The 21,742-nt window shown below is 36.4% G+C and overlaps 1 protein-coding gene across 13 annotated transcripts in view; it reads left to right on the top strand.

The window, feature by feature from the left end:
- Positions 1–21,742, top strand: part of BANP (BTG3 associated nuclear protein) — a 273,136-nt gene that overhangs the window by 210,744 nt on the left and 40,650 nt on the right. The window contains exon 12 of one of the 13 annotated variants that reach the window (XM_074201479.1): positions 10,375–21,719. The exons of the other annotated variants lie outside the window; for them this stretch is intronic. Within the exon in view, the coding sequence (XP_074057580.1) occupies positions 10,375–10,485 (111 nt within the window). The 3' untranslated portion in view covers positions 10,486–21,719. Of the gene's footprint in view, positions 1–10,374; positions 21,720–21,742 lie in introns of those variants that run through there. 13 annotated transcript variants of the gene reach the window in all.

Genomic DNA, 21,742 nt, shown 5'->3' with positions numbered 1-21,742 from the left:
CACTGTAGTCTCTATGTTCTGACTTCCTGACCAAGGATTGTTCCACCATTCTAATGAATGCCCCTGTGGAAAAGAATAGGTGATCTCTGTCTGGTAAGGTGATACAGGTGTGTCTTTATATAGAGAGAATAGCACATTTTATTCTGAAATATATCAGCAGCAGCATTTGATTCCTTGTTTTGTGCAGAACATTCAAGTTGGTCAAGATATGCTAGGTTATAACTTTCAAAGTTGTTTTAATAGCTAGATATCTTTATCTTAAGTAACTGTTTTGAGTAACTTTGGGTTTATTAGAAAGTTTGATCATCTTCATTTTCTCTGTAAGTAAAAAAAAAGGAAAAAATTTCCTCACTTTTCTTACTCTTTGCCTAGAGTAGAAAAGGCCCTTTTTAAAAATGTTAAACACAGTGCAGTTAGTGGCACAGTGGATAGTGCACATGCCCTTGAGTCAGGAGGACCTTTGTTCAATCTGGTCTCAGACACTTAATAATTGCCTAGTTGTGTGATCTTGGGCAAGTCACTTAACCTCTTTGCCTTAAATAAATTAAAAACAAAGCAACTCACTGAAGACAAACGATGATCATTTAATAGACAATGTTATAAATGTTTCAAAATAGCTCTCATGTTTTAATAATATACACAAGGACAGCATTTTATATCTGGAGGCAGAACACATGAAAATGTAGCATGTGGAGTAAAGGTGAAAAAGGAGTCAGCACTTCTTTTTTCTTTTGTTCGCTCATTTGAGTCATCAGCATCCTTCAGGAGTTGCATCACTGAGCAGATCCTTTATGTTCTCCCTGCACCCAACCCCCCCCCCCCCCACTCCCTGCCCCCTTTGCTCTTTCGCTTACTCAAGAGGTTAACGATCCCAGTCTTTTAATGTCAAGGAACCATGTCAAGCATTGTCCTCCATGGTGCCTTAATAAACTCCCCCAGATTTGTAATGGCTTTAGAGAAACATTTTACTCAATGCAAAGTCTGGGGTACAGTCAAAGGATTTCTTTGTAAAAAATTTGTAATGGGCATGTCCTAGGTTTTCTAGAGCCATTGAAAATAATCCAGTAAATGTCATTAGACAGTTACTCCAGTTTATATGAATAACATGAAAGTTAACTTTACATCATAGAAAATTAATACTGTTAACTTTGAACCCAGGTTTGAAATATCAAGTATTCATCAAGAGGTCAAATAAAGTCTTTCTCCTCCATATCCTTTCTCCAAGAGTTCAAATTAGAAGCTGTTTCTCATTAGCATTAATTAAAACTAGTTAATATCTAATGTATTTCATATAGAATAATAACATATACTATGTAATACAGTAAATAATATATAACAGTATATTATAATTGATATATTTTGAGTCCATTTCCTTTCTTGCATCAAGTGGCCACTGCTGTATGTACTTCAGAGCGTCATCACCTCCTAGTTTTTAGTATTAGCTTATAGTGTTTCCCTTCTCTTCAGTTCACCCCCCCCAACCCAGACACACACACACACACACACACACACACACACACACACACACACACACACACACAAACACAAACACACTCACACGGCTAGCAAAATATCAATTCTGATGATATCATTTCTCCCCTCAAGAATCTTCAGCCACTCTTTATTTCCTCTAGGATAAAGCATAAACTACACCACTGGTCATTTAAAATCCTTCATGGTCTAGCTCCATACCACCTAATTTTTATTTCATAAAATTCTCTATTCTAAACCATATGTTTGTACCAGTTCCTCCCTCCCTCACTACCCCCAGTAAGATATGAGTGTATCTATTTCCCTTTGACCTTGTCAATATTCAATTTTAATTTTTTTTTGCACAGGTATGTTGACATTTTTAAAAAAATCTTAAATTTTAGTTTTTGAAAATTAGAGAATTTTCAGCATAGTAGACAGAAAGCTGACCTTGGAACCAGAGCCTCCTGGATTCAAATCCTTCCTATGACATATTCTGTCTTATTTCCTCCAGGATAAAATATAACCCACCCCACTGGCCATTTAAAACCTTTCATAGTCCAGTGCCATCCCACCTTTCAGTTTTTATTTCATAAACCAGACTGTCGTGCCTACCCTTCCCTAATTTTATCTTTCCATTCTTTACCTTTTTGAGTCAGGGAAAGTGGGTCTAGAGCAATCTCCATTGTCCTCTAGATAATTTTGTCAAAGGCCTAAGTTGCAAAAAAGATACAAATCTACATTAATATGATTAAAATGTCTTTGTCTTTCTACTTTTTCTTCCAATTTTGAAATGTACGTTTAACATTGTGATCTCCCAATTATGTCATAAGGTTTGGGTCCAACTTTATTAGTAAGACTTTAGGTTGCCCATAAAATTAAAAAAAAAAGAGGAGCAGGGCCCCTCACTATAGCGTGAAATTTACTGTAACTTGAAGCCCAGACTGGAGAAACTGTGGCATAGCATAGACTTCTGAGATGCATCTAGTACTAGTAGTAGAAGGGAGAAAATTATCCCTAAATAACTGTCATTATAAATAATGTCAGTGAGAACACAGCAGATATCATTGAAGAGCCTTCCAAAGTGCATTTGCCCTATATACTTTCATATATGAAGTCATTATTCCATTTACCTTGCAGACTCACACCCTATGATCATACTGCTGCTTCCTCAGTTCTCAAAAGTCAGCTATTTCCATCATACTCTTTGCTTGTGAGATTGTTTCATCTACCTTGGAAGCAACTTGTAGTGACTTTTGCCTCATTCTCTTCAAACATGGGAACTTGTACATTCTTTATTGTAGTTGATTTAGAAAACTTTATAAAAATTTAACAGGAATGAGTTAAAGACTTCTTCCATGCAAAGTCCTCTGCTAAGTGCTGAGACTACAAAAGGACTGCATCCTCAATGTGCTTACAGTCTAATGGGGGAACTATTTATCTGTGACATATATTTTTTTGTTTATCTTTATACTTTGTATGGGTCTACTCTTTTACATAGTGGTATACATGGACATGAAAATTACAGATAATTATATACATAGAAGCACATATGAGATATCAACGTTTTTAAATGATTACATCTCATTTTTCTCATCTTTTACAATGGAATTCAGAGAGAAATAGGTTTTGGATCATTATTGGCCTAGTTTTATAGTTAATGTTTTTGAGCAGCTAGGTTGCACAGTGGATAGAGCACTTGTCCTGGAGTCAGGAGGACCCGAGTTCAAATTGAACCTCAGATACTTAATAATTACCTAGCTGTGTGACTGTGGGCAAGTCACTTAACCCCATTGCCCTGCTAAAACAAAAAAAAAAATTAATGTTTTACAGGTTCTTGGTTATAAGTATTAGTATCTCTGTAGACTCTCTCAAAGCATTCTTGGTACAACTTGAGGAACATTCAGAAAATAGGGAAAAAATATCCAGTCTGTGCTAAGTCTTTGATTTGAGAGCTTTTCAATCTATGTGGTATGATAACAGCTATTCATACCTTGCTCTTAAGTGATTTTTGATGGGTCAATGTTACATTCAAATGATTATGGGCAGTCCACTGGTCTGTGATAATGATGTGGTTGTACTGTATTGGTTAAGTTCTCCTAGAGATCTTGAAGTGTATATTTGTAGTATGGAAATGGCACACCCTCAGTCCATGAAAGAAGATACTCACTAACTTTTGATGTATAGTGTAAACCTTCTGGTCAGGTTTCTCTAGGCATCCTGTAAGGTACCAAATTTGCAGAGCCTATAATGAAGTAGGGCCCATTTTCTACCATTTTCTTGCATGAACTATGTTAATTACTAAGTTTCCTTGTTTCTTAAGTATAACCCTTAATGGATAGAGCACTGGATCTGTAGTCAGGAAGATCTGAGTTCAAATCCAACCACAGACATGTACTGACTGGATGGCCTTGGGCAAGTCACTTAACCTCTGTTTGCCCTGTTTTTCTCATCTGTAAAATAATAATAATAATAATAATAATAATAATAATAATAATAATAATAATAATGGCAGTGACTTCCCAGAGTTATGAGGATAAACTGAGGTAATAATTGTTGACAACTGAATGTTGTTATTCTTTTTGATTAGTTATTACTGTCTTGGTAATTGAGGATACAGTGCTGCTCCTGGAGTTAGAAAGACTCATCTTCCTGAGTTCAAATTGGTCATAGATCCTTATAGTTGTATGACCCTGGGCAAGTCACTCATCCCATTTGTCTTGGTGTCTTCATCCATAAATGAACTAGAGAAGGAAATGATCAACTACTGTATCTCTGCCAAGAAAACCCAAATGGGTCCTCCTCAATTGAAAAAGAACTAAACAATAAAATTGCTGTCTTAAAATCCTCTATTCCTTGCTTTCAGGAAAGGTGGAAGGCAGGTCTTCAGCTGGGTTGTGAGGTCATCTATGTGCTATCTTCATTGACTATTTAGCTCTTGTGTGTTTCCTTCAACTCTGCCACTCTGGTAGAAAATTTCAAAGAATGACATGGGTTTTATCCTTAAAACAAATTTGTATCCCATTGTTTGCTCTTCATTCCTTGCCTCTTATTTGAACAAAAGCTTTTTATGTAGTCTTTTAGTCTTGAATTTGATCATTTCAGTTTTTTTCTCTATTCTATATAGACTGTAATGCTTTTAACCAAGAACTTTTGCAAAGAGATTGCCCAGTTTGAAAAATCCAAGCTTTGGGGACATTCAGTTTGCCCTGTCAGTGTCAGATGGAGCTGAGGAGAATCCATGTTAACTTCTTTATTCTCTAAACTGACTTATAATTTACTCAATTTCATTACATGCTTATCATGGGGACAAGGGTTGTAGAGAGATGGGTTTCATTGTTTAATGCTGATTATTACTAGTAACGACATATAATAACTGAATTCCAAAATCCAAGAGTGTTGACCCTATTTTCCAAGTCATATTTAAAAAAAATATTGTATTTGAACCTAATGAGGGACTTTGTCTTTCAATCAAGAACTGATAATATTTGACATTTAACAATAGGCCAAATGTATCACAGGATGGTATATTTTTGGCTACAAAGCTCCTGAAGGTTTTCTACCAAGTTCATGCAAAGTAATTTTCTTGAGACAGGGATAGTTACATTTTTATCTGTTTTACAAATACTTAGCATTGGAACTTGTACAAAGTAGATATTTAACATATGCTTGTTGAATGAGGGGTTTGTGTGGAAGACGTTATCTACAAAATTGTGGATCTTTGAAGTTTTAGAGAAATCTTGAATACTTCAGCAATTTCTATAAATCTAATGAGCATTTGTTTTATTTAAGTGAAGAACAAAAATATTTTTCATATTATCTCACACCTTTTTTCTTCCCTGCCCCATAGTAAAAGGAAGAAGCCAAGGTTATCATAAAATATATAGCACAGATTGCAGAGACCTTATATTTGATTCTGACCATGATTTACAGCAAGACATAAACAAAGAATTTTCATTGGGAAGGCTTTAGGACACATGGAGAAGATTTGTTGCTTGGAATGCTATCCTGTTTGGAATGAGAAGAGTCCCAAGTATCTCCAGATTTGTGCTATGCACATTTGACCAAAAATTTTTTTCGTTCTAATTTTTTTTCCAAAGATCACCTTTGAACTCCAAAACCCAGAGGCTAGAATCAGCCACAGTACATGCAAATGAATTTTTTATTCCTGCTTGCTATATGAAATTCTTATATTAATAGCACATTGACACTTTGTTTTCCTTGGGACCATCCTAGCCATCATCTTTGAGCAGTGAATCTGGTTCATTAATACTGTAGTTGGAGAGAAGCTCAGGTCTTTGCTGGCTCCAGGGATGCTTGCCTCAACTTTAAAAACTGTCAAGTTTCCAATTCTAAAAGCTTGCAACAGGCTATACTTATTTTATAAACAAGGAATAAGTTCCTCTCTTGACTTTGTATTCCTGGGAGTCTTAGTTACTGTGAATGGTCTCTAACTGTGTAAAAATGTCAACCAGTCAACCCACATTTCTTAATCATCTAATAGGCCTCAGGCATTGCAGCAGGCAGTGGAGACACAAAAACAGACTGAAACAGACCCTGAAAGAGTTTGCATTCTTCTAGGAAAATATTTGTTCACAAGAGGCTGATCTAGGATTTTTGCAGTTTTTTTTGGTAAATGTTGGACTTATTTACAACAGGAGGAATCCCTTCTTATTTTATAGTTTTTTTTTCCCTTTATTTGCAAGGCTATGGGGTTAAGTGCCCAAGGTCACACAGCTAGGTAATTATTAAGTGTCTGAGGTCGGACTTGAACTCAGATACTCCTGACTCCAGGGCCGGTACTCTATCCACTGTGCCACCTAGGTACCCCTAGTCCCTTTGTTTTTAAAAGGGATCTAACAGCTACCGTTTTTTGGGAATTCAGGGAGAGTCCCTTGCTTTATTTTTCATAAACTTCATCTCCTTGAATGCCTAAGAATTAAAATTTGTTTCTTGACCTTCAAAAACTGTTTTGTAAAAATGGTTTTAAGTTAGCACATTGGAGGTTTCCTTCTATCTTGCTGAATAAAACTAAAATAGGCAAGGCTTATAATCTTTGATAAACTTTTTATTAAAAAAATTTTTTTAAGTTTTGTCCCTGATTTAAAAATCTCATGATTTGATGATATAATCAGTTTAGCTTTTCAAGTTGAGATTGGTTCAAGGTTGTTCTTAGTGGCTTCTCTTAGATCATTCCTCTGTATCCATATTTTTTGTTTTGAGTTAGTTTCATGAATGTTTTCTGAATTTGTGAACACAGAATCTCAGCTCCAGAAGGGATACCATGAAGTCCAACCATGTCTGAAGAGATGTCTTCTTCAGTCCCTGATAAAGAGTCAGATGGTTTCTGCCTGAGACCTTCCAGGAAAGGGAACTCACTACCACCCAAAATAGTGTTTCTTACAGTGAATCTAAATTTGCCTTCCCAGGTTCCGTGCCTAACTTCTGTGTCTGCCTTGTGTGTCCAAGCTTGAGAAGAGACCCTAAATATATGAGAAGACAACTCAAGTCTCTTCTTCTTCATGGATGATGCAATGTTTGTTGTTGTTGTTGTTGTTGTTGTTGTTGTTGTTGTTGTTTTAGTTTTTTTGCAAGGCAATGGGGTTAAGTGGCTTGCCCAAGGCCACACAGCTAGGTAATTATTAAGTGTCTGAGACTGGATTTGAACTCAGGTACTCCTGACTCCCGGGCTGGTGCTCTATCCACTGTGCCACCTAGCTGCCCCCTTGCTTGTATTCCTTTAAGTACTTGTACATCTTTCTTTTATTATTTTATTTATTTTTAATTTAAGCCAGTGGTGTTAAGTGACTTGCTCAAGGTCACACAGCTAGGTAAGTAACATTTTATCAGAGGCCAGATTTGAACTCAGGTACTTCTGACTCCAAGGTTGGTGCTCTATCCACTGCACCACTGAGCTACCCCATTTGCTAAGGAGAAGCAATGATAAAGTGCTTGACTGGGAATCAGATTGATCTGAATCCAGATCCTACTTCACACAAGTAACTTGTTTATGACCCTAGCCAAGTCATTCGATTTTCTGCAGTTTCAATTTTTTTCATTTGTAAAATGAGAATACTAATAACATCTATTTCACCAGGTTGTTGTATGAATCAAATGAGATAACATGAGTAACTCTTTTCAATGGTGAAAGTGCTTTTTAATCGCTATTAGCTTCTATATATTAGGAGCTATTGGAGGAGAAAACAAGGTTAGGGGTCCACGTCCTTCATTTACATCAAGATGCTTGCCCCATGATCATGCCACTTATAAATGCTGAGGCAGTATTAGACTAGGTTTCCTGACCCTTGTTCTGGTGCTTTCTCCACTCTACTGAGCTTATATACTTCATACATTTATTTTAGGTTCTTCACAAGTTTTACATTACCCAAGCTGAATTTTAAACTGAAATTCAGAATTGGCAGTATATTGGGGAAAACCAGATGTGTACAGTTGAAATATCGTGCTTGCAGGTCCAGGATTCTCATGGAAGGCTGCTGCAAATCATACCCTATGTCATTCGTCCTTCCCCTGAAAGAAACTGAATCTTGTTCAGAAGTGCATTTTTTAAAAAGACCAAATGATGGTTGGAAAATTTTAAGAGACCTAGAAAAATTTTCTGGATATCACTTTAGAAGGAAGAGAACTTTGAATGGTGCATTCCTTCAGCCTAGTAGCTCCATATGGGGCCACTTGGGAAATCCTTGTTCAAGTTTAATCTCAGGCTGATTGTAACTGAAAGCCCAGAGGGATGCTCTTGGCCACCAGGAAGGGAGCAAGAGGCTGACTGGGCTGGTGTGACAGATTTCAGAAATTAAAAGGCATTTTAGAGAATATCTAGAGATTTGGCTTCTGTTGCTATTATAACAAAGCAGGAAATGAGGAAATGATTATTCAGAACATCCCCATACCTTTTGATAACCCACACCAAAACATTGGGGAGAACTGGCCCATTCTTTCTATAACAAAGAATGCACTCTAAGGGTCTTGGACTGAGTGATGTTCATTTTTCCATCTGCAGGAAAAGCAGCCTGAGGTTTCTTTTTGATTGCTTTTCTTCTGGAATTGCAGTAGGGCTGTCCAAAAGGTTCATGTTTCAGCTCACTTTTGCTGCTCTTAGCTTATGACTTCAAACAAATGGATTTCTCTTATCAGTAATATCCTGGGTTTAACATCAAAATGCAAAGATTTCATTGGATCTCTACTCTGCTGTGCTTAGGGTGTTTCAAGAACAGCATAGCATGCATGAACCTCTGGGATTTGAACAAAAACATACACACATGTGCATATATTTTTATATATAGATAGGTTTATTTGTATAAATATACCTTTAGCATAGTTTTAAAAGCATAATCATTTTTATAAGTCTGTTAAACACTTGCCTTAGTATAGGTTTCAACTTGTTTCCTGAGAACTTTCCCTCTGAGAGAAAGAGAAATCTGAGAATTTTACCTGATCCCAGAAAGTGAAAATGATAAATCACAAATAACCTAAGTGAAAGAAGCTCATGTTATTGGTACAGTAGCTCTTCCCTCCTTCCTCCTCTGCTTCTGGAAGATGTTCCAGATATAGGCCTGTTTAGTCTTCAAAAATTTTTTTTCTTGTTTTAAAGCATTTTAACGTTTTAAAAAATATTTACTTTTTTACAAAATGCCTTGTGTTCTTGAGCTATATTTGTGCTAAAGGAGAAGCTGCAGAACAGAGTGAAGGAAACATCAGATGTGGAAGCATTGGTTCAACTCTTGGTTTTATATCTCCCAGTGAGGTGACTTTAGTTTCCTGATCTTGAAAATGGGGAGGCTGAATATTTTTATTTCTTACCTTATGAGATGGTTGGGAGCTGGAGGGGTTTTGAAAATTGTGAAAGTGTTCTGAAAGTGTATATTATGAAAATTATGTCAAATTTCTATAGGGTATTTATATAATCATATCCTATCATTGGAGCATCAGAGGTTTATAAAAGAGGAAGTACTTAGAGAAAAAAGACACCTTCATTTTCACAAGTAGTTACATTTCTTTTTTCTATAGTTCTTAGGTTTAATTCAGGCTATCCTTTCCAATTACTGAAGAAGCATCTGGCAAACCATTCCTGGATCTTTGCCATGAAACCCAATGGATAGTCTGGTGGCCACAGGGTTCACAAGAGTTGATCAAGACTGAACAACAAACAACAATGCATTACATTGGGTTATCTTTCAGCTCTCTTATTCCTTCCATCATTTAAATTAGGATACTTTTGTTCATCTTATTGAAGCTTGATGTGAATAAAGTACCAATTCTGAGTGAATTTCAGTCATATAGAAGGAGATAGAAATAAAATGAGAAGGGAGGTCACTCTTGTTTATCTCCCTCATTTAACAGAAGAGGAATCTGAGACTCAGAAAGTTCCAAGAACTTGTCCAAGTTCACATAGTGTAGTGGACCTGGCCTCCATTAGAGCAGAACACATTCAAACCTCCCTATTGCCTTCTCCCCTGCTCTCTTGGATGATTTGCTGTCTGCCTCTAGCTGAGTGATCTGACTGCAAGATATTGAAGAAATGAAAAATAGTAGAAAAGTTGGGATGGACTTATGCTTTGGGTAAAATAAATACCAACTCACTTGAGTATTTTTGATGAAAAAAGTTTATTGATGAAAAGAGCACAATTGAAGCTGCTTTCAGATAAGTTTGACTTTTCAAATATTTTTTTCTAAACCTGGGCACTATAGAGAGTTATCATCAATGAATAACATAAAGTTAAATGAGATTTAAAAATAAATCGGCAAAAAGCTCACTAGTCACAGAATTCATAGTCATGTCTCCTTCAAAGTAGTTAGGTGATAACCACTTACGGAAAAGAGAAAATTAGGAGTGAAGAACACATGATCTTGTTTATAATATACTTTCTCATTTTATCCCCAATATAGCAATCTAGCTGCTTCCAGCCCCTGGCTTGGCAGCAGCAAGACTCGTTTCAGTGTGTGATCCAGCAATGTGTGAACCACCAGATACATGAGAGTCACCATTCTCATCTGTGAGTGGTTCTTGGCGGTGATTATGGTAGTTTCTACTTATCATTTTTGTAAGGTTTTGAATTTTACAATTTTTTCCCACCCTCCCTTCCTTCCCCCATCCCCCTATCCCCCCACAAAAGGCAGTCTGATAATCTTTACATTGTTTACATGCTATACATTAGTCAAAATTGAATGTATTGAGAGAGAAATCATATCCTTGAGAAGAAAATAAAATATTAGAGATAGCAAAGTTATGTTGTATATAAGACAGTTTTTTTTTTTAAATTGAAGGTAATAGACTTTGATCTTTGCTTAAACTTCACAGTTTTTTCTCTGAATAGAGGTGGTATTTTCAATTGCAGGTACTCTTAAAATTGTCCCATATCATTGCAATGAGCAAGTCCATTAAGGTTTATCATAACCCTGCCATGTTGCTGTTAGGGTGTATAATGTTCTTCTGGTTCTGCTTATCTCGCTCAACATCAGTTCATGGAAAGTCTTCCCAGGCTTCTCTGAAATCCCATCTCTTCTGGTTTCTAATAGAATAATAGTGTTCCATAACATAGCTATACCACAATTTATTTAGGCATTCCCCAATTGATGGACATTCACTCAATTTCCAATCTTTGCTACCATAAACAGGGCTGCTATGAATATTTTTGTAGAAGTGATGTTTTTATAACTAAAAGGTTTCCTATTCTACATGTGATTTTCCTGACTTCGCACCCTCCCTAACCTCTAGTGGCTTCCCAAATTACCTTGGATTTGTTTAATTCTACTTAGATAGACATATGTTGTCTCCCAAAGTAGACTGTAATCTTCTTGAGGGGAGCAAGGGACTATTTGATGTTTTTCTGTATTCTTAGCAGCTGGCACCATATAATAGGATGAAAATCCAAGTTCAAGTATAGAGATATTCAGAGCAAAGTAGAAACTTTTTTTCCCCTAGTTCTATGATATAATATGTAGAGTGCATTAGAATTGGTCATCTTTTAGTGTTTGTTTTTTCATTGTAGTTTTTTTGTGAGGAAAATGGTAACTGCATATTATTTATGTTTAGAGTGAGAAGGGACCTTCCAAATTCTTTATTTTACAGATGAAGAAAATAAAATAACATTGGTAACATAATGAATTAATAGACCTGGACTAGAATCCAAATGAGGGGGAGGAGGGGAGCATATGCTCTCTCAGACCCTTACTCATCATATGAGTGACCTTGAGAAAGTTACTAAAACTCTCTTAGCCTCAATAATCTCATCTATAAAAGTGGGAGAATGGTAGCACTTACCTACCATGGTTGATATAAGAAATCATGTGAGAAGTCCTCTGTAAAAATGCTCTGCATACCATAAAATGTATATAATATCACTAATTTTTTTATTATTAGGTGCTTAATCAATGCTTCTTGATTGATCCAACATTCCCTAAGAAGTTGTTTATAGAGGCATGAGATGGCACCTGATAGTTTGTATTTGGTCAGTTTTTCAGGGAAAGGCCATTGTCTTATTGTTCCCTTGGAGTCTGACTGAGTGTCCATCGTTAGAAGCTGGTGTTCTGGGTACCACATCAGAATATCATGTTGCTTTTTGTGTTCTGGAGATGGCCTAGATCTCATAATACCCACTAGTCTGTGGGTAGAAGTAGATGCTGGAAATGGATCCCAGATTGTTTGTATTTTATTTTCAAAGTTGGTGATGAGGGCTATTGTCTGTGCTTTTGCCTGAAGACGTAGCAGAAGGGAATTCCACAGAGTAATCAGAATCGAAAATTATTGAGCCAATGGGGATAGAGGGAAATACCTGGAGATTTTGAGAAGTGCAGTTATATGTCCTAAGTGTCCTATTTGAGCTGGGGTGTTGGGTTAAAAAAAATCAGGTAAATGCTTTTTGGAAGAAGCCCAGCCTGGTTTTCCACTTTGGGACCATTGCTGCTCAGAATGCTGAGCCTCTCATGTATTACAGTCTGAGGGAAAGGGGGAGAAATAAGGGTCTTCTGGCTCCACCCAAACCAGACCCACTCCAAGGTTCCCAGTACTAGAAAAGACCAGAATGATCATTTCCAACCCTCTCACTTTAAAGAAGACATTGGAGGGCTAGAGAGATGAAGAAGATTCATACTTAGGACCGTAAAGAAAGTGAATAACAGATTGAGGGCTGACTGGTCTGCTGTGTCACAAATACCAACTTATCTCTTACTATAATCTTTAAGCATTTAGACTAACATAATATTTATATGTAGTGGTTGATATAAATAAAATTATGTAGCATGTAGAAAAGAGGTCATATTATTGCCCTTGAAATTATCCCCAAACTTTTCCCTTCCACATTTATTTCCACTTATACACCTGAGATAAATATTATGAGGAAGAAAAAAATAAACCAGCTTCTGGATGGGATGCTTGTTAAGAAATATAGCACTAGGGATTTTTAACATAAATATCTTTTTTTAAGCATCCCATTATTTTTCCTGTCTTCAAATAAGATTCTGATTTTGAAAGCTGCTGGTTACTTTTGTTTTCCTTTGAAAACATATACATACGTGATATACACACATAATGTGTGTGTGTGTCTATATATATATGTATGTATGTGTGTGTGTGTATATATATATATATATATATTTATTTATTTATCCCTTGTGAGAATTTTTCTGCCCCCAAACTTGCTTCATAAGTTTTGCTTTATTTTATTAGGTTTGGTTTCCTGTTCTAGTGTTTAAGATGAAAGCAATATTCATGTTTTGGAAATATAAAAAAAAAAGAAACCTAGTATAATGATTGATTCAGTTCAATGCATACCTACTAATTTAATAAGCATCTACTATATACATCATTAGAGATATAGGTCAAAAATTAAACAGTCTCTGCCTTCAGAAAGTATGGGTTCTTAGCCTCTATTCCTGCCTGGAATACTCTTTCTACTCTGCTTCCATTACTGACCTTTCTGGCTCTATGTCCCAATTAAAATCCTGCCTTCTATAGAAGACTGCTAAATTCCAGGGCTTTCTTTCTTTTAATTATATCCCATCTTTTGCTCTTTTTTTTGTTGTGCTCAGCACAACTAGTGCTTACTAAATGCTTATTGATTGATCAATTGATTTTTGGGTCCTGGACCCATTCATCAATCTGATGAAGCCTTCTTAAAATAAGGATTTTAAATGCCTAAAAATATATAGGAATTTTGAAGGAAACCAATTGTATTGAAATGCAGTTATTAAAATATTAAAAATTCCAAGTTATGGGCTCCAGATTAAGAACCTTTATAGTATGATAATATGACATGTACATACATGCACATGCAATCTAAGGTAATAGGAGGAGAGGAGAGAGAATTCTGACCCAGGTTGTAATAGTTGGTAATCACTGTTTTCACCATATCCTGATACTGCCACATAATCAAGGATGTCATAGAATCCAAATTTACTGTCACTCTGTATTTCCTGCCCTTCTTAGAATCTGACTTCTTTAGTGCATTGATTTGAGGAATAGAACAGAAAGAAGGATGAGATAGGGGAAATACTTAAAAAGGAGAGAAGAGTGAGTAATGGTAAAGAGATAATAAGACATTAAGTCATACAGTCCATCCAATGTTTGAATATAGCATGGGCTTAATGATTGTTTATTCAGTTGAGTATTGTAGAATCATAGATTTTTCCTTGTAATAAGAAGAATACTGAATGCTGTTGATGAGCCTTACTTATTAAATAGCTAGTATTCATGTTTCCTTTAAAGTGAAGGACTTCTGCCATGGGATGTTAACATGCATGTGAGTTCAGGCTTTCTTTTAGGTGGTTTTGTATCCTAGATCAGAGCATAATCCTAAAAACTACATACCCAATTCGGTCTTCAGTGGTTTCTCAAAATAAGGGAAAAAATTAAATGCCTGGACTCAGTCCAGAACTTCTAGTGTCCACAGTAGGAAGTGATTTGACTGTAGATTGAGACCTGTGAACCAGACAGTTCTCTGTATTTTTCTTTATGAGGTTGGCAAGAAATCATCAAATTAAAATATAAAAATGGAAAGAAATCAAACCAATTTGAGAGTATTAGTGATCGTGTTTTTAATAGTCACAGTATGCCCCAGCAGAGCCAAGTTTGCCAGTGACTCACCGTTTATGATTCAGGGAGTAACCTCTTTCAGCCAGAGAGCAGTACAAGGAGTCTGGGTCACTCCCTTGTCCGGCTGCTTAAGTCTGTGATTTATAAATGAACTGTGGTCAAATAAAAGTGTTGCTGAGGATTCCAGGTTATGTACATTGTAGTGGAAATGAGGACTCAATTCTGCAAACACAAAATTCAATGAAAGTATTCTTTACCAAGTTTTTGTGAAAAATATATTACAGGTGGTGATAATTCTTTTTCAAACAATTTAATTCAGTTTAGGCTAACTTAACCATGATTTCTTCAGAACATATAAGTAACATTAAAGTTTGAGCCAAGGCACATATGTGCTCAAGCTTTTGTAGTTGTTTAGCTTCAAAAAAGATGTTTCCAAACAAGCCTTATCTACTATTTCCTAAAATGTAGAAACTCCCCCCCCCCCCCTTTGTTCTGTGTTTGCATTTTTAACCCCATTGGTTGAGGTAAATTTTGAAGTACTTCATTTGGTCTTTAAAAAAAAAAACCTGAATTTAACAGTAGAAGGAACTTATATTGTTACGGTGTTCTACCCCTTCCCTTTTTGATTGGAACTGTGATTAGTGATCTGAGGAACTCCTGAGAAGGAAACCCCATCCAACAGTCTTAATTGAACTGTATCAGGACTGTGCTTAGGGTCTTAGAGAATTTTCCAGAGCAGTTGTCAAACTCTATAAATCGAGGCTACTGATCTATGCATAAACATCCTTGATGTAGTCTGTATTTTGTTGTATTTTTATTCATTTTGTTCACTATTTCCCAGTTAGGGTTTAATCTGCTTCTGGCCGAGCCAGAGTTTGGTCTAGAACACTGAAAGTTTAGGTGACATGCCTTGTGTCAGCTTGCCAGCATGAGTTGGGGGGCAGCTTTTTATCCATACTGCCTCCATCTTCCAGGTTATACAGGAGAAAACTGAGCTCAGAGAGTGGACTAACTAAAGTGACACAGGTAGAAAGGATTAGAAACAAGATTTGAGCCCAGATCTTCTGATCTTTTTGTTGCTGTTCAGTTGTTTCAGTTGTATTTGACTTTGAGACCCCCATTTCAGGTTTTCTTGGCAAAGATCCTAGAGTACATTGCTTATTTCCTTCTCTAGTTCATTTTGTAGTTGAGGAAAATGAGGCAGAGTGAAGTGACTTAACTATGATCACACAGCTTGTAAGTATCTGAGGCTAGAAGATCCATTCCAACCACTGTGCCACCTAGCTCCTCCATATTATGATACCAAATCTAAACTCAGCAATTTTTCTCTGCTCTTCCACTTACTAACTTCTCAATATGGAGAAATGCCATAGTAGACAGAAAAGAGCCCAGATTTAGAGTTCAAAAAGCAATTGGAGATAATGCTCCTTTGGTCTACTCCCTTTTAAGTTGAGGAAATGAAGTCTTTTCCTAGTTCACATAGCTAATAAATAGGAAACCTAAGTTCTAAACCTTGGGTTCAGGAAGCAGATTGTGTGGTCATTGTCCTGCCATTTAAACTCTGTGGTTCTGAGCGGCAACAATCTGTTTTTTTTTTTTTTTAAGAGTGTTTTACTAGCTGACCTCTATGTGGTGAACCCCTTCCAGTTCTGAGATGTGACTCAGTGGGTATGGGGCCCTTGGGAGGGCTATCATCCCAGCTGAAGACAGGACCACACTTGAACTATTAAAGATGATATGGAAACTTGTCCTCTCAGTAAAAGCCTCTGAAGAAATAGATTATGCACCTACTAAAGCTCAAATCTTAACCCTCTTTATTGAACAGTAATCCTTACATAACATGTTCTATGATAGAAGGTATATTGAGTTTGGAGTCTGAAAAACTCAACTGAATCTTGAGTCTGCAATTGACTGACTTCTCACTGAGCAACCCCTCTTTTCCTAAGTGGATCATATTTTACAAATCCTTGCTTTCTGATTTATATGAAAGGTTTCTTTATGTTAAGTCTGATGATATGAGAATAGATAGGAATAATGATTATTTTTCTAAAAGAATTTTGCTTCTTCTCATAAACCTTACATGCTTAATTTATTTCTGAAACATTTATCTAAGCTTAGTCACTGTGGAAAAATTAAAAAGTCATTACTTTTAAACTAAGCTTCTAATTGAAAAAGGTTTTATATTTTCATTTTCTTTTATCAGTCTGGTTAGTAACTTATTCACTATTATAATTCTACAAAATCAGATTCTGATGCTTCTTACAATGTAATTCATAAGATTTAATCAGTGACACAGATCATGTGAAAATCATTTCATTGCCAATGTGAGGAGGGAAAAAATGAGCAATCTTAGGTTTAGAAGTTGTCCATTTGTATGGGGTGATGGATTTTGGCCAAAACAACAGAGTACAAGCAGAACTTTCTCAGAATAAATTCCATTATTTCATAAGTTTCATTTTAAAAAGAGTTGCAAGATTTGACCTTAAATTCCCTTATTAAATTGTCTTTTAAAATAGAAAAAGGCTGAAAATATATAATTGCAGTATAGTTCTTATATTGTTTTGAGATTTCAGAGCACTAAAAGATTCTTGAGTTCAGTCCAGGATTAGTCATTAGACTCTAGTTAAAGGAATTATAATAAAGAGCTCCCATCCTACTTCCCCTACAGAGAAAAAAAAAATTAGATGAACAGAACTGTCAGCTCTTTGCATCCCTCATTCTAAGCAATTGCAGAATAGACTATTCAGATGTATCATTTGATCAGACTGGCAAATCAATGACAACCTGGCCCCTTCCTACCTTTTCAGGCTTCCTCTACTTGACCTTCTTCCCTCTCCTTACTCTCTTTCTTCACCTCTGCCTCTGGCTTCCTTCAAGGCTTCATCTTGAGGCCACATTTTTACCTTTCTTTGAATCACTTGGTTTCAGCACAGTGTGATCTTAGTCAATTATTCTTGTCTTGAACTAGTGGTTGAACTAGTGGGTGTCTTCCTGGTAGGGAGAATTTTCTTTCCCTGATCTTTTTTAATAAGTGTTTCCTTCTCCATGTTTTTCTAGAGTAAGCAGTAGCTAAACATTGTCCCCAGGAATGTAATTGGCTCAGTGCTGTTAGCTCCCTCCAAAGAAAGCTGAAGGCTCAGCTTGTGTGCCCTAGAGACCATCCTTCATAGCCCTACATCAGAGATGATCACCCAGGACCAGAACACACTCTCATACCCTTCGTTCATCAAACTAAATCAACAAAATACTTAGTGAAAGTTTTTTCCCCTGAAAATATTATACAAGGAAGCACTAGGTATAATTTGTCTATTCCCAAATGATTTACAAACTAACTGAGAATAAGCCCCCATTGAGATATCAAACAGTAATAAAAGAGATAACATTAAAAAAGCAGAATTGATTGATGATGGCATGGGATCATTATAACTTGCCTTTGTTTGATGCTGTAATTCACCTTACAAAGGTGAATTATAATTGCACCATCTTTTTTAAACAAGGAGGGCAACATCAGCTATTAGCCAGAGATACAATGATGGCAGGCTACTATTGTGGGAAACAGTTCCTTTAGAGATCTCATAATATTGATAACTCTGAAGCTTAAATGATAGTGTGAATACACAAGTAGCTGTGTGCATTTCTGCTGCTGATTTTTAGCATATACATTATGAATCTCACCATGCTATGGTGAGGTATGCAGTTCTGGCCAAGCAATATTTCACTTTAGAGTACACTACCTTAGATCAGGTTTGCTCAACAGGCTTTTTTCAGCTCTGGAAATGCCTCAGGAGACATTTTGCATGATCCAGATACATTAAATTCCTCATTAAAGACCAGAGGTGCTGAAAGCAAAGAGAGATTCAACATATTATGAAAAATATAATGCAAGTTAACTTAGTAGATGGATATACAAGTGTCATGAATAGGTAGTACCCAGTTTTAAAAAGTACATTTATCATTAACTTCTTCAATCTATTGTTTTTGTTCTTGTATTCATTTGGGTGGGTCCTTCTATAATTACATTGCCCAGTCATGAATAAAGTTACAAATATTTCTTTGAGTTGATTTCTACACTATTTGGGTGGACATTGCAGAATCTCTTTATTTCCATTGATACTTTAAAACATAATAAAAAAGTGTGGTAGAGAGGGATCATTTTTTTTGGAAGGTTAAAGAACTTTTAAAAAATAATGGAATCAGAATTCCTTGATCTCTAAATAATCACAATAATTAATTTCAGACCATAATTATCAGGATAAATTAACTAACCTTGTAATAAAATGACAGTAGCATAGGAGCTATCAGTTTGAAAAAAATTCATATTTTGAGTGGTTGAATGTTGTTGACAGTTAACAAGGTGACAAAGATGTTTAGATTTTTTGTGATTCCTAGATTAAATTTTTAAAAGGTTAGAACTTTCTTCTTGTAAGAGAAACATGCTCAATGTCCATTCCCATCCTGACAGAGTAAGAATCTAATTTGCTTAAACTGGAATGGGGAATATCAGTGACTCATCTAAAAGGAAGTTATGGTGACAAAAAAATAGAGCTGAGATCAGGGCTGGTCACTACCAGTGCTCCCAAATTTGCAACTTCATTATACTATATCAGAATCAAAGGCACTAAGTGATCCTTATATACACTGTTCCTTATTTACAACATGTTCTGTTTGGATGGGTGTTTGGGTGATCCCCACTAAGTAAATATTACCTGGACCCAAAGACCAGCATAGGAAAATAAAATGTCACAGGTTGTAATCATATTATTATATTCCCACCTCATTCATTAGTTGGTCTTGTAGAGGACAATAACTTCCCCCAATTGGTGGGAAATCAAGGAAATTATTATGTTGCAATAATATTTGCAAATAAAGCCAACTTGACCATTCTTCATACCTTTAAGAATACCTTATTTTTATAATGTAGAAATTTCCCCTTTTCCTTCCCTCGTCCCCCATACAAAGGAATCATCCTATATGACAGAGTAATTATTTTAAGAAAAAAAACTAGCAAGACTGAGCAACTCATTGAAAAAATCAGAAAATTGTAGGCAATATTCTACACCTCTGTGTAGAATGCACATTCAACTCTGCAAAGAATTGAGAGGAGGGGATCTTCTAATTTTTAGCTATTCCTTCTATTTCTGTTGCTTTTATCAAGCCCTCTGAAGTGCCACCCTAAGGGACTTAGTCTATGGCTTCTTGAGAATAAACTCTGCTGTTCCTGCTGTTCTGTCATTTGAGAATTGTATGCAGGATTTTCTCAACTAAGTCCTACTTACTATTTTAGTAAAATGTCTGGAGAAATATTTATAGGAGCAACAGCCATGAATCTTACTCTGGCCTTGGTTCTAGAGGAAATGAGTTCTTTTTTCCCCCCATTTTTTCCTGGGAATTTTCCAGTATTAGGGTTAAAAGATCTCACATTCTAGATAGTCAGTGCTGACTTGAGCTATTTTAATAGGCATCAAGTTTACCTTTGTTGTTTGTTGTTCAGTTATTTCAACCATATCTGACTCGGAACTTCATTTGGGATTTTCTTTACAAAGATACTGGATATTTGCCATTTTCTTCTCCAGCCAGTTTTACAGATGAGGAACTGAGGTAAACAGGATGACATGACTTGCCCAGGGTCATATGGCTAATAAAGTGTTCAAGGTCAGATTTAAACTCAGGAAAATGAGTTCCTGATTACAGGCCAGGTGCTCTATCCACTAGGTAATCTAGCTACTCTTATCAAGATTAATTTGGTATTGAAAATGGTTATGTTTTCCTCCCTCCCTCTTCTACCCTTACCCCATTACTATATGAGGTCTTACCTGCAGCAGTAAATAAAAGGTCGTCAGGTGGTTGAGACTTCTATATTTCAACTCTGCTAGTTCACTTTTCTCATGTACAAAGTTGAATAATTCCTAGATGAAAGATTTTTTGTTTTATAGTTCCACTTAAAAGTAGTTGAATAAAAATTCTTTATTATAGGAATGGCTTTCTGGAAGGAGTGAGGGATAAATTAAGACTTTCTTAAAATAGATTAATTTGGTAACTCTCTCCCACCATTAGAGAAGTGTGCCGTTTTGATAAGATATCTTAATAAGGGGGCAGAGCCAAGATGTCAGTGTGAAGGCAGGAATTTCGGGAAACTTGTTCCCCCCAAAACTCCAAAAGCCATCAAATAATGACTCCAGCCAAAATCTAGAGGGGCAGAACCCATGGGAAAGACTGAGTGATACAATTTCCCAGTCCATGACAACTTAGAAGATCTCCAGGACAGGTCTGTTCCACTGGGACTGGGGATTGGAAAAAGCCGCAGCACAGCCACAGTTGTAGTGCAGTACAGGGGCTGAACACCTGGGTCCGTGGCAGAGGGGGCAGTTTAATGGTTGGGAACAGCCAGAAGGGGTAGAGAGAGAACTCTACTGTACCAGAGTGAGTGCAGAGTGGAGCTCTGGCCTCAGAGCAGCCCTTTGGTTAACTCCCAAGTCAAAGAGAAAATACTAAAAACTGCCAGAAACAAATAGTTCAACTACTGCAGCTCTCTAGTCAGGATTACACAGGATCTGCCAGCATCTACATTAAGGACTCATAAGGCTTGGAATATGATATTCTGGAAAGCAAAAGATTTTGGTTTACAAGCAAGAATCAGTCACTCAGCAAAACTGAACATCCTCTTTCAGGGGAAAAGATGAACTTTTAATGAAACAGAGGACTTTTCAGACTTTCCTATTGAAACAAGCAGAGCTGAACAGAAAGTTGGTTCTCCAAGTTCAGGAGTCAAGTGAACCAATAAGGGGGGTGGACAAGAAGGACTAACTATGAGGAACTTAATGATGTTGAACTTGTATTCCTGCATGGGGAAGAAGATCCTAAGAACTCATATGAACTTTCTCATTCATAAGAGCAGTTAGAAGGACACAGTGCAGGAAGGAGCTGAATATGATTGTATAATATAGTAAATGGAGTCAGTCGGGCAATAAAGGAAAGCACTAGGTGGAAAGGAAAGGGGAGAAGAAGAAGGGACTGATATTTCACATAGGAATCAAGAGGAAGCTTTTTTAGTGGAGTAGAATGGGGGGAAGGTGAGGGGGAATAAGTGAACCTTCATTCTCATCAGAAATGGCTGAGAGGAAATAACATGCATACTTAATAGGGTATAGAAATCTACCCTAGAGAAAAATGAGAAGAAAGGGATGGGATAATGGGAACAAGGGGAGGAAGGGGGGGGTAGGTGAT

The sequence above is a fragment of the Macrotis lagotis genome, chromosome 1, assembly GCF_037893015.1.
Source record: "Macrotis lagotis isolate mMagLag1 chromosome 1, bilby.v1.9.chrom.fasta, whole genome shotgun sequence".
In the NCBI taxonomy this organism is placed as follows: domain Eukaryota; kingdom Metazoa; phylum Chordata; class Mammalia; order Peramelemorphia; family Peramelidae; genus Macrotis; species Macrotis lagotis.
Note: the sequence above shows the minus strand (reverse complement) of the source record. Positions and strands in the feature narration are given on the sequence as shown.